General features: G+C 48.8%; 1 protein-coding gene across 1 annotated transcript; it reads right to left on the bottom strand.

The window, feature by feature from the left end:
- Positions 1-283: 283 nt before the first annotated feature.
- Positions 284-10,851, bottom strand: LOC125915874 (zinc finger protein 543-like). Its single transcript, XM_049621928.1, has 2 exons — positions 10,682-10,851; positions 284-4,354 (listed from the first exon to the last, which is right to left on the bottom strand). The coding sequence occupies exons 1-2, from the start codon at positions 10,713-10,715 to the stop codon at positions 3,318-3,320; spliced, it is 1,071 nt and encodes a 356-aa protein (XP_049477885.1). The 5' UTR covers positions 10,716-10,851; the 3' UTR covers positions 284-3,317.
- Positions 10,852-13,842: the final 2,991 nt, after the last annotated feature.

Raw genomic sequence — 13,842 nt, 5'->3', positions numbered from 1 at the left:
GGTGTGCAAACTGAAATCACTGAGGCTGGAGAAACTATCCCTGTGGAGGAGCACAAAAGAGAAAACACAACGAAGATATAATCTCTGCCTATATTCCAAGGCCCCTAATAGTTCTATTCTTAAAACCATACCCAAAGTAGGGGTGCCTGGATGGTTCAGTCGGTTAAGTGTTCCACTTCTGGTCAGGTCATGGTCTCATGGTTCATGAGTTTGAGCCCCAGGTCAGGCTCTACGCTGACAGTGCTAAGCCTACTTTGGGTTCTCTGTCTCCCTCTCTGCCCCTCTCCCGCTCTCTCTCCGTCTCAAAAACAAACATGTTTTTAAAAGACCATACACAAAGTATACTTGTTGCCAATCACTCCCAGTATAATTATGATTCTAGAACAAAGTGGAAGGACCTCTTCAAGGATGTGCTGAAGCAAAAAAAAAAACACATGCCAACCTAGATTTCTATATATGGTAAAACTGTCACTAAAGAATACAAAATAATAGTATTTCAAGCCAAAAATGAAGAATTTAATGGAAGATTAACACACATAAAATGAAATTCTAAAGGTTATGTTTAAGAATGTTGGAAAGTAATCTCAGATGAAACACTTGCAATTACAGAAGGAATGAGGACCCAAGAGGGGAACGCATATGCATCTGGCTCGTTACTTGCCTTAAACAAGAATAACATTTCCTTGTGGAGTTAGACTGATAGAGTTAACATGCATAATCTCAACACATATACGGAGATAGAACATGCTAGCTCATCTTCTAAGTCCCTTATATTGCCTGGGAAGACAGAAAAGTATTTATAATTCTGTCATCTACTGTTGTGTTTGTAAATTTTAGCTTAAACAATAACAAACAATATGCTTTTTAAACTAGAATTTTAAAAAAAATCTGGATTCTGAGTAATAGTTGTTTTTTTAAAGGATCAGAAAAAGAACAAGGGAGACAAAGCCATAAAATAAGAGGATATATTAATCCCAAATATATCAAATATTACACGAATCATGAAATAAATTAAATTAGTAGTCTTTTTAAAATTTTTTTAAAACTTTATTTATTTAAGTGATCTCTACACCCAATGTGGGGCTTGAACTCAGGACCCCAGGATCAATATTTGCATGCTCTTCCAACTGAGCCGGCCGGGTGCCCCATTAGTCAGTACTTTTAGATGGTTCAAACCTCCCTTCACAAGGTACTTAATTTTCACCCATAAATTTCAAGTGCAAGTTTTGAATTTCCATTAAAGCAAAACTAACATTCTGTGGCATCCTCAGCCACCCCATCTCCACCAAGAAAAGAAACCAGAGGGCGAACAATGTCCTGGATGTGGTTGGTGGGGAACCAAGACCTCATGCCGAGGTTCACCAGAATCTATGAACAAGTTTCTTAAGGCCTAAAATCAGCTGAGATGTTCTCGGGACCTGAAGTATATTTTTACCAGCAAATCCCGTCAGCACATCTCCCGATGAGAAAAGAATAGGGTGGCACAAAGGGGTAACACTTTAGTGAAAACAATTTTAACAAACGTGAACATTTAAGAATACCCGCAAAGCTGACACCAGGTACTTCACAACACTATCCTTTAATCTGAACAACCACCCGGTGAAGTGCATCAGTCAACACTCTTGTTTCACAGATATCGAGGCTGAGGCTTATTAGATCACCATTTACAGAGGAGGAAACTGAGAACCCCCCAAATTCCTGAATGGCCCTGAGTCCTGGCCACTGGTAAGAAGCACAGCTGAGAATGGTGCCCATGGAGAGGCAGGCGTCATCACTGCCCTGCACGGCTTCCTGTGCAAATCTATGTACCTAGGGCCCCTCTCCATCAGAGAAAAAAGGTCATGGTAAATTCACTGCTCATGTGACCATCACGGGGACAAGGAGTCCTGCCAGTTTTGTCTGAGAAAGGGAGTCTTCAGCTTCACCTGCTCACTCAACACACTAGGTGCTGACTGAAGACCAGAACACGAGGACAGGCCCCATGTCACATTCCATGGATGCAGAGGGCTTCCTCTTGAGGATCAAGGAGGGAAAGTCATTCCTCGGGGCTCGTTCATCATCCCAATTATGCACATGTCCTGTGCACTCTGCCTAACACATCCTGAGTCATCCTCTCCCCACCAATTCCAATGCCACCATCCTGGGTCAGGCAATGCCAACGAACTCCTGGGTTACACGGTGGCCTCGTCTCTCTCCCACATCAATTCTCCCTTCTTCAGTTCGCTCTCTACACAGCAGCCAAGGGGGAACTCAGAAGCAAGAACATGCCACTGCCGTGGTGAATCCCTTCCTCAGCCTGCCAACACCGCATCCGCCCCTGTTCTTCCATCTCACCGTCCACCACTCATTTCCTCCGGACACACTGGCCTTCAGCTGCTTCCACTAACAAGGCCAGCTCTCCCCTGCCTCAGGGTCTTGGCACATGCTGTTCCCTTTACCAGAACGTTCTTCCTCATCTTCGAACATGGCTGGGGCTCCTCCATTCCTCATGGGTATGCGTGATCTCACCTTTGTATACCGTCTGCTCCTCTGCCCATGCTTCACAGTTTAACATGGATCTCCCCACTTTTGTAACAAGAGGCGTGTGGGGAGATGACATAACCAAGGTCACCCAGATGGCGATGGGCACAGCTCGGAAGTGCTCAAATTCCAGTATCCCGAGGGTCCAAAACCTTCACCACTGGACCACTCTTCCCAAAGGACATCTGCCCTCCTTGCCGAAGTTTTGACCTTGATCTTCATTGCCACATGGGGACCACAGGCACATTGCTGCCACAGCATCAGAGTGGCCAAACTACACCTCTACACCTCTGTGTTATCACGCGTGTCTCCCTTCTAGACAGCAAGGCCCACGTCTCAAGTCACCCATGTATCTCCACGACACCAGGCACCGTGCAGGGTAATGGGAGTGAAGGATAGGGTTCTCGTGACTCCTGCCCATTGCACAGCAGGCCCCTGTGAACACATAAAGTTCCAGGGGGAGATGTGGACAATGAGGGGAGAGGGCCCTCTGTCCACTGCAAAGCACATCACTTGTGCTTTGGGACAGACAGGCCCAGGCCTCTTTGCAGGCCACGTGACAGCAAAGCACTCTCAGGTGTGGGAAGAAGGTCCCTCTCCTAAGAACCAAGTCGTGTTTGGGAGCCTGGCCTCCAGTCTCTGAAGTGCCAGGGCTCAGCCACAGGTAAAGGTAATGTCGTAGCCCCAGCAGGAGCCGTGCACACGAAGGAGGACACGTACGCAGGGAAGCCTCGGGTACAAACTCTCAGATTCCAAGTAACGCTCTCCCGGTCAAACGATCCGCCACCGTCGTCACTTTAAAAAGGTCTCTTTCGGAACTCAGTGTGAGTTCTCTGATGTTGACTGAGGCCCGTCTTCCGGTAAAAGGCCTTCCCACATCTCTTACACTTATAGGATTTTACTCCACTGTGGATCTTTTGATGAGTAGCGAGGGTCGAGCGGTAGCCGTAGGTCTTTCCGCACTCGCCACACTCATAGAGCTTCTCCTGAGAATGACACCTCATGTGTCGAGTTACAGAAAAGCTGTTACAAAAGGCCTTCCCACACTCTTTGCACTCAAAGGGCTTTTCTCCAGTGTGGGTTCTGTTATGCCGAATAAAATCAGAGTGGCGGGCAAAGGCCTTTCCGCATTCGCTGCACATATACGGCTTCTCTCCGCTGTGAATCCGCCGGTGCTCTGTGAGGTGTGACCTGCGGCTGAAGGTCCTCCTGCACTCGATGCACACAAAGGGCTTCTCCCCAGTGTGAACCCGCTGGTGCTCTGTGAGGTGTGACCTGCGGCTGAAGGCCTTCTCACACCTGATGCACTCATAGAGCTTCTTCTCTGTGTGAACGCCGTAGTGTCCAGTGAGCTCTGCCTTCCTGAGAAAGGCCTTCCCGCACTTTTTGCATGTATAGTGTTTTACTTTAGTGTGAATCCGCTGATGCTGGAGAAGGAAGCGATTCTTCTTAAACCCTTTTCCGCATTCCTTGCACTTGTACGAGTTCTTCCCTCCATGAATCGAGGGGTCTTTCCTTGATCCACGTGATTCGTACTCATGGAGAGCATCTCCTGCAGAGACTTGCTCCTGTAAGTCCTTTGTACACAGATTTTCACCTGTTCCCCAATGACCGCACTCAGGGTTCATCTCTCCAGGGACAGTCTCCTTGAACGGGACTATCCCTGTCTTCACGGGCCCTCCCTGTTTTTTGGATGGTTCTTCTTGTTCCCTGGCCTCTCCCAGCATGGAAACACCGGAGTCTTCCTGAGTCGGTAACCTGTGGGATAAGCATCCCTCAAACACGGCTGACTGAGAAGCAGAAGGCTCCGTGGTCCTGGTTTTTGCTTCATCACCTGAAGAGAATCCAATACACAAAAGAGGCCCGTTAGCAATGCCAACATAAAGAAACACGATCACCAAGCCAGCGGGAAAACAGTGCCACTGATAACTGTTCGCATCTCTGAAGCTCAGGTTTGTTGTTGTTGTTGTGTGGTTTGTTTTTGTTTTTTGCTGGTCCCTGGATTCTTGACACCCTTAGAGGGACAACCTTGAGGAGAATTTGGGGCAGGGTCCAGAGTGGAATCCCTTTCTCTCTGTCCAGAGGAGAGAGAAACGAAGACACCACAGGCTGTGTTTGTTCTAAGAAAGGACGTCACGTGTTGTTACCAGGAATGCAGGGAAGGAAGGGGACATCTAACACAGTCCAAATGAGAGAGAGAGAATTTGGGAGGTGTCTTGAGATCTGAGTCGTGAAGAAGCAGGAGCCAGCACATATAGAAGGTAAGAAGGCACTGCGCCCAAAAGGAGGCAGAGTGCACAAGGTGCCAAGTCGAGAGAGAGTCCTGATGCCTAGGGAGCTGCAGGGCACGAGGATGGCAGAGATGCGGACGGTGCCACAAACAGGGTGCCGATTCCAGAGTCTGGAGGGCTGAGAGTAAGGGCAGCCATCGCCACTCCCAGGACAGTGCCCACAGGGTTCAAGGTGAGGAACACATTAAATCTTCTGTGTGTGAGGAACAGTGCGGGGACTAAACAATGGAAGAAAGCTAGTAGAGAAATCTGAAACATTTCAAGATATTAAAGAGATCTATACAAATGGAGAAATTAATAACAAAGTTGTAAATTCTCCTCAAATCTATCTTTAAGTTTATTACAATTCCAGATAACATGATTTGGCATGAAACTCAACAAGGTGATTCTAGAATTTCCATGGAAGAGTTAAGGGCCAAGAATATCACTGAAACAAAAATAAGGCGATGGGGCTTGCCCTCCCAGTCCTGGGGTTATGATGAAATTACAGGCCTAAGAAAAACTGGCAACAGGAAGTAACAGCCTCATGAACAGACACAGCTTTCACACACCGCAGAGATGACACAGCAGGTCACTGGTAACAGTGACAGACAACAAGTGGGGCTAGAAAACTGGTTTCCCACATGCAGAAAAAAGTTATTCCATTTCTACCACACATCACACACATCATTAGTTCCAGATTAGCAAGCAAAAGAAAACGAGTATGTTTTTGACCTTCGTGTAGGGATATTTCCTAGCGAGACATGAAAAGCAGTAATCACAAAAAAAAAAAAAAGAAAGAAATTGACCAGAGTAAACAAAATATGAATTTATTTTAATCAAAAGATACTTTAAAGAATATTTTTTAAAAGCTAAACTCTAACAGAATACAACTGCAGCCCACAGTATGGGTCAAAGATTAGTATCAGGAATATACAAAAAATATCTGACAAATCAAAAAGGGAAGAGCAACCATCTTCACAGAAAAATCAGAAAAAAAATCATGAACTGACATTAATAAAAGATACACATGGCCACTAAACAAATGGGGAGTGTCACTCCACTTTCTTAGTAATGAAGGGCTGCAAAACAAAACTACACTGAGATATTTTTTGTACTCATTTGACTGACAAAAACTAAAGAGGCTGGTAATAGCAAATACTGGAGAGGATGTAGATCCATGGAATCTCTCAGATACTGCTGGCGAAAGTCAAAATTACTATAACCACTTCAGGAAACAACTGGGTGCCACCTTAACGTGCCAAATCCCTAGTCACCCAAAATTCCACTCCCAGGAACATTATCATGAGAAACTCACACACATCTGCACAAGGACACATGCATAAACATTTTCATGGCAGCATCGTGTGCAAGAGGGAAGAGCTGGGAAAAAGTAAATGTCTAAAAGAACAAATACTTTGTGGAATATTCATGCAAGAGGTTATTTCCCAGGCAAAAAACATGAGTGAACTACAGCTATATATGACATGTAATATGTAACATATAAATATATATGTAACATATAATATATAAATACATATTGTAGACAATAACATAATACTGAATAAAAAAGCCAGTCCCAGATGACTACAGAGTACCCTTTCATTTTCTTTTGAGAGAGAGAGAGAGAGAGCACACAAGCACACAAGCAAGGGAGGGGCAGAGAGAGGGGGAGAGAGTCTTAGGCTGAATGCCCAGTTCAAGTCAGGCTCAATCTCAGAACTGTGAGATCATAACCTGATCACAAAATCAAGGGTTGGATGCTTAACCGACTGAACCATCCAGGTGCCCTAGAATACCCTTCTGATAAAGTTTAACGAAAGGCCTACACAATATATTGTCCAGGTATGTATACACACATACACACACACAGGTATGATAAAATGATTTTAAAAGTACTGGCTCAAACATTCAGATGACACAGAATTACTGAAAGACACAACATACCAAAACTGAGATAAGAGTAAAGAGAAAATCTGAATCCCCTACATCCACAAGGAAACGGATCTTGTAATGACATAACTTCCTACAGAACAAGTAATGAATAGTAAGTGTGAATTCCGGAAAATGGTGATCTCTGTGCTGGAGGAATGGGGATCAGAGAGAAGCACATCGATTTCAGTGCTATGGTCCTGGGAGTCCCCTCTAAAGTGCATCCCATTACAAAGAGTAATGAGAGGACACCAAGCACTGACGAGAATGTGGGGCAACAGGAACGCACAAACGGGGCTGGTGGTGTGTGGGATGATCAATCATGCTGAAAATTGTTTCATAATTTCTCTTAGAGCTGAATATACACCTATCCCATGTCCAATCCAGTCCAGTCCTGGGTATATGCCTAACAGAACCTCTCACAGCAGTGATGTTCATAACATCCCCACCCCAAAAGAAACAGCCCAGATGTCCATCAACAGGAGAATGGATAGACTGCACTATATAACTACAATGGGATATTACATAGTATGAAAATGTCAATCTCCAAACATTTGCATCCATACGAATGAATCTCACAGACATACTGATGATAAACACAAGAGAGGCAGAAAACATACTGTGAGGCTCCATTTATATCCATTCAAGAAGTGAAACTCACTGATGGTGTTCAGGTATCGGCGGTTACCTTTGTAGGAGGTGACATAGACTAGTAGGACTAGTAGGGCTTACAAGGCACCTCCTAAGGTCTGTATCTTCACCTGAATGGTTACTTGGATTTATTCATGTGCAAAAACTCATCAAGTTAAATCCTTAAGATTCATGCACATCAATATGTATAAATTATACTTCAGAGAAAGAAAGGAAGGGGGGAAGGGAGGGAGGGAGGAAGGAGGGAGGGAGGGAGGGAAGGAGGGAGGGAGAATGGGATATATGGAAGTTCAGTGTAGACATTTCTCCCTAGAATGCAACATCTCCTCTAAAAAGTTTGTTGTACACATAGTCACACCAATCAGTCAATTCTAGAGCTAAAGAAGGAGCTCCCAAGAAGGCAGGAGAGGGTGTGACCCAGTCCCTGGCGCAGGAGCTGGTCATAGCTGGGGGTGAGACCTCTTCCTGGTGGGGAGCGGTGAGAACAGAGGCTTGAGGCAGCAATCAGATGCAGATGAGTCTGAAAGGGTCGAGAAGCAAGAAGAAGTAAAGTCTTTATTTCTGACATGAGTCTGGCCGTGGGCTGAGCCTCAGTGGCTGAGGGCGTGGTGAAGGCTTAGAATCAGGTGGGCGGCTGGGAGAGCTGGTGCAGAGGACAGCTGGGCAGAGGCACAAGCAGACGGGGGAGACCACAGGTGCGTTAGCAGCGTGCAGATGAGAGAGGACAAGACAGGCGGACCAGGGTGCCAAGGCTGGAGCTCAGGGAGGGGGTGGTGGGGACAGACTCAGGAGATAAGGGCAGTGTAAAAGGGGCAGGACCTGAGGATGGCTGCATGAGGGGTCTGATGGAAACAGGTGCTGAGGAGTTGTTTTCTGGCCTTTTCAACTCAAATGGCAGGGCTGTTCACTAAAACTGATGCCCCCAAGGAGGGCCCAACAAGAAGCTTCCATGGAATTTCTGAGCAGCTGTGTTCTAATGGCTCTGAGTCTGTAGGTCTCACCCTACCTGTATCTCTACAGGGGAGGCCTGGTTCTCACCACAGGTCAGTTCAAACCAGAACTCTGGGGTGAGGCCTGGGCGTCAGGAGTTTTCCAAGCTCCCTGGGTGATTCTGGTGTCCAGGGAGTGACGGAAGTCCTAGTCTCCGTCAACCTGCAAATGGTACCCCCATCATTGGCCATCTGAGAAAGACAGGTGACTTAAGCCGGTCGCTTAGTCAGGAGAGATGACTGCAGGGGGAGGAAAAGGGAGAACAGGGGGTCAGCCTCAGTAACTTGCCACAGTCCACAGGAAGCCAACCTGGGATTTGACCCCAGGCCACCTAGGTCCAAAGCCCAGCCTGCTGAGCACTGCACTGGGGACAAAATGGCTCCTGGGCCTTACGTGGGGCCAGCAGCTGGGAGAAAGTGGGCTGTTCAAGTGGGAGGGGGGATGTGAGAGGGAGGTTTTAACTGTCGGGAGCCAGGGACGGTGGGAGGTGCTGACCCGGTGATTCCCAGACTGGCACGTTGCAGGAATGTAAGGAAACTCACACAGTGACCTGGGTGAATGAGGACATTTACACCGACATCAACCAGCGTCTCCTCTCGGTGTCATTTCACAAAGGAAAGGGCCTTTACCACAGGGGGAACAGGATGGCATTTGACCATTAAGGGCCATCTTTTACATTAAGCTTAAGTTTTAACATTTTGGCTTCCTGACAAGCTCCCTGCAATGGTGGTCTTTTCCTTACACGGTGGGGCAGGGGAGCCTGCTGGGGACTGGGAACACTGCAAAGGTTGACGCAGTGGAAGTCACACCAGTAGGTAAATGAGTAAAACATGCACTGGGCTGGATACTTCATACTGTGTATTTCACACATGTTGCACACCCATGCCTGTGCACTAAAATAATATTAGGAATATGACAAGATCACTGAATAACACGTAAGTGTATTAAACTAATCACAATAAATTGTTGGCTCCAAAATCTGATGATTGCCTTTGGGCAAGAGGTCCCCAGCGGGGAGAAAACTGGGTTCAAAGTCAGGCAGCTCTGGGGAAACATCTCACCTCCCAGGGATGTTGTGAGAATTCAATGAATGGAGCAGGGCAAGTGCCCAGAAAAGGCCAGACACGTGTCAGTGCTCAGGGGACATTGGCCATGACAACTCATTACTAATGGCTTCTCTCAAAAGCAAACCACTTTTCATTTCTTGTAAATCAATGTCTTCAAAGGGGATCTCACATTACTCCAGAAAATGGAAAACCTTCCTTGCCATGAATGAAAGGTTACAATCAAAACACAATAAAGAAATCAAAATAACGATAACAGGTCCCAGCGAGCTCAGCAGCCTGCTCGGGGCTACGAGCTGGAGACTATTGCCTCTGATGAAAATGGACACTGGCAACAGTCGTGACAGGCATGAACGAGTCAGCATTAATAACTCAGCATGAACTGAGACATCTTCCTGATGAGAATCAAGAGGGAAATGGCTTTCTCAGGGTGTGCATCTGTGTCGTCTAAAACTATCTGCCACCCCAGCACAGTATGGCCCACACCAGCAAAGGATGGCCTAGGCCGAAGCAGCTTTTTCACTGAGTTTGTGTTGTTTATAAACGGGCAGGCGACACTGAGGGCAAACATCCACTGGGGCCCTGCCTCACTCTCCCTGCTTCTTGGAGAATCAGCCCACGACCATGCTAACATGCTGTGGGGTCACCTGACTCAGACAGCCGGGCCAGTCAGCAACCTCTGGCAGGAATCTCTAACAGGTGCCCCAGGTGGAGCCTGTGTGGGGGGGGCACTGGGCTGAGAGGGTGAGGGGAGCGTGGGCTCCAGGGGTTGCTTCCCGCTACACAAACACAAACACCTATGCAGAGAAGGCAGGACACGAACACACAGACAAGAATGGAGATGAGAAATCCAAGGGGCTCACAGAAGAAGAATGAGGTGTCCACTCCCACCAAAAGCTGCTGTGAAAAGACAGTGGTGTGTGCGGACCCACAGAGAGAAGCCAGGACGAGAGCCCCGGGGCCGTGGAATAACCGTGCTTCCTCCCACGTCCTGAACCCATTCTCGGGGCACCCCAATCCCAGGTTCTGCCAGGCACCTCACTTCCATCTGCCAGGGGAACTAGGTTTCCTGCCTAGTGATTCCTGGTGGAGACAAAAGGAGAGTGGGCAGGAGGAGGTGGGCCCAGCACACGGCGGGGCCTGTGGGGAGGACGGCGAGCCACTCGGAGCCCTTCTCCACCAGCCGGGCCTCAGGAGAGAGGAAGGAACCCAGGGGGCTGCAGGCCCCCGCGTGGAGGTGAGGAGAAGCCTTACCCAGCGAGAGCAGGAGCCCACAGGTCTCCCTCATCACCCTCCAGTACAGTGTCCTCTGTGGCAGGTCCAGTAACTCCCACTCCTCCTGGGTGAAGGTCACAACCACGTCCTTGAAAGTCACTGGTGCCTGGAAAGTCACACACAGTAGCGTTAAGTGCACCGGGGCCGTTGGGAGGAATCAAAGCCTGTAACTTAGTTACCGGTGAAGGTGCACGGAGACCCAGCCCCGAACTGAGGCCTCTGGAGGGCTGAGCTCTGAGCTGGGTGTAAGTGGGGGGCAGACACGGCTGACAGAGAAATCTTCAATGGCAGATGCCATGGAGAATGACACAGACAACGCGTTCCCGTGAGGACCTTGGGGGCAGAAGGTAAGTGGTCTGGGACGCCAGAGGACCGGGGAAATACTCATGAAGACAATTCCAACCCTGAGAACAGAGGTAGCAGCAGCTGGTCCTCCCCGGTGCTCCCCGCATGCCCGTCCCTAGCCAAGGGCTTCACGTGCTACGGCAAAGGGATTAAATGTCCCCAGGTCTGGAGCACACTCCCAACCTTGAATTCAACCTTGAATCACCACTTGCCTGCTGCCTACCTCGCGGAAGCCACTTCATTCTTCCGAGCCTCCGTTTCTTCCACCAGTACAAGAACAACTCTCCCACTTTATCAGATTGAGAAGTCGAGAGAAAACATTCATAAAGCCAACACTAGAGTCTCTGGCTCATGACAGCGCTCTGTACATTTTGTTAGTGAGTCACCCTGAGAGTCCCCAGTCTACATAGCAGAGGTGGGATCTGAACCTAGGACCCTCTGGCGAGGGTCCGTGGCAACCCTTACGGCCCTCCATCACTACAGGTGAGGCACTGCCAGGAACTGTTGCTGTTTATCTGCCTCCGCCATCCCTGACCATACATCCGCGGACATGGGCAGAAGAATGGAGCCGTCCTCTTCCACCTCACGGGAGGCACCATCCTGGGAGCGGCAGGGCCTGGACCAGCTCCCCACACCGGCTCGGGCCCCCCAGCCGTTCAGACCCCCACAAGATTCCACAGTGAGGTATCAGTCAGTTTTCCCTTCCAGAGTCCTGACGGGATATAGGCACGAATACCGTGAGAACCAGGGAACCCAAGCGGGTGAGAATAATGCCCTTGTGGCCATAAGAACACAGGCAGCAGTGTCTGACTGGCTGTGATGTCTGTCCTGGGCAAGGGTCAATGACCACGCGTGCTCCCTCCTCGAGACCCATCTTAGCAGGTGGGGGGCACATGGCAATCACAATCTCGGGCCTCCTTGAACAACTCTGTCTTCGCAGCCTCTGTCCACAACGTTCCCTCTGTCTGGGATGGCCCCTCTTGCCTTCCTTGTTTCCAAGCTCACCTGCAGGAGAAATCTCTACCCCCCTCACACAGATTAATTTAGGTGTCATCCTCAGGCCTCCCCAGCCCACTGTGGTTGGGAACTGGCTCTGGCAGCCAATGGACAATGTGTGAGTTTCAACTACTTAAAAGCTGTGTGACCTTGGGTAGGTAACTTAACGTCTGTGAGCCTCAGGTTCCTCTTCTGTAAAGCAGGGATGATAACAGAACCTAACTCTGAGGAGGTAGGAACTGAATGAGCTGAAACATAACTGTCCCTCAAACCAAATCGAGGGCCCAGTGAAAGTCCGCTATTATCACTGCTTCTTATGATTATTTTTCCTCTTTGCACCTCAAGCACCCTGGAGAATCTCAATCCAACACTCAACTCTGCACAAAAATGCTAGCGCCCGAGCACGTTGACCAGGGGGTACTTTAGCGAGAACCTGAAAGACAAAGAGGTGGCATTTGAGCAGAGGCCTGAGGAATGCACAGGGCTGCCCCGCAGAGCTCTGGAGACAGGATCCAGGGCAGATGGCACTGGCAGGGCAAGGCTGGAAAGTGAGGAAGAGCTGGGCAAGTGGAGGGTGGCATGGCTGCAGGGCAGTGGGATGCAGAAGAAGGGAAGGGAAGACACGTGTGTGCACACAGAGCAGTCGCACTGCACCAGGCCACGGTGGGGGTTCAAACACAGATTCTAAGTGGGATGAAAGCCCATCCGGGAGTCTCGCTCATTTTCCAACCAGCTACTGAGGCCCTGTTCCAGCTATGGCCCCGTCAGAGGCCTGGCGCCACAGGAGCAAACAGGAATCCCAGTTCCCACTGGAGAAAGATCCCAAACTAGAAACTAAATAACTGAGCGAGACGATGCAAATGGCCCTACAGGTTCTGAGGCCAAGAAACAGGTGAAAAGGCTAGAGTGTCAGAAGGAAAGCTAGGGATGGCCTCTCTGAAGACAGGCCACTGGAATGGCTGGAATGAAGGGAGGAGGCCACGCGAACCACAAATGAATATGACAACTCCTAATGGTGACTGGGACTATGATCGGAGTGAATAGAGTCATGTGCCCGAGAGAAACCTGGAGTCTGTCGTGTGTTTACATCTAAACGCACATCACACAGGGTGCCTGGGCGGCTCAGTCAGTTGAGTGTCTGACTTCGGCTTAGATCACAATCTCACAGTTTGTGAGTTTGAGCCCCGCATCGGGCTCTGTGCTGACAGCTCAGAGCCTGGAGCCTGCTTTGGATTCTGTGTCTCCCTTGCTCTCTGTCCCTCCCCTGCTCGCACTCTGTCCCTCTCAAGGATAAATAAGCATTAAAAATTTTAAAGATAAATAAATAAATGCACATCATGCTCCCGCACACTGCCAACACTGAATCTTTAACGCACATACTTTTCACATAAGAGTAAATGTCTTTAGGGACGCCTGGGTGGTTCAGTCGGTTAAGCATCTGACTCTTGATTTCGGCTCAGGTCATGATCTCACAGTTGTGAGATGGGAGTGTTGGCTCTGGCCTGGGGGTGGAGTCTGCTTAAGATTCTCTCTCTCTTTGGGGCGCCTGGGTGGCGCAGTCGGTTAAGCGTCCGACTTCAGCCAGGTCACGATCTCGCGGTCCGTGAGTTCGAGCCCCGCGTCAGGCTCTGGGCTGACGGCTCGGAGCCTGGAGCCTGTTTCCGATTCTGTGTCTCCCTCTCTCTCTGCCCCTCCCCCGTTCATGCTCTGTCTCTCTCTGTCCCAAAAATAAATTAAAAAACGTTGAAAAAAAAAATTAAAAAAAAAAAAAAAGATTCTCTCTCTCTTTCTCTCTCTCT

The sequence above is a fragment of the Panthera uncia genome (assembly GCF_023721935.1).
Source record: "Panthera uncia isolate 11264 chromosome E2 unlocalized genomic scaffold, Puncia_PCG_1.0 HiC_scaffold_19, whole genome shotgun sequence".
Classification (NCBI taxonomy): domain Eukaryota; kingdom Metazoa; phylum Chordata; class Mammalia; order Carnivora; family Felidae; genus Panthera; species Panthera uncia.
Note: the sequence above shows the minus strand (reverse complement) of the source record. Positions and strands in the feature narration are given on the sequence as shown.

Bases quoted from the DNA above. Each gene is read 5' to 3' on its own strand.
- LOC125915874 (XM_049621928.1), bottom strand. From the start codon at position 10,715: ATGAGGGAGACCTGTGGGCTCCTGCTCTCGCTGG. The intron at 4,355-10,681 runs GTAAGGCTTCTC...GATTCTCTTCAG, and splicing joins TGGGCTCCTGCTCTCGCTGG to GTGATGAAGCAAAAACCAGG.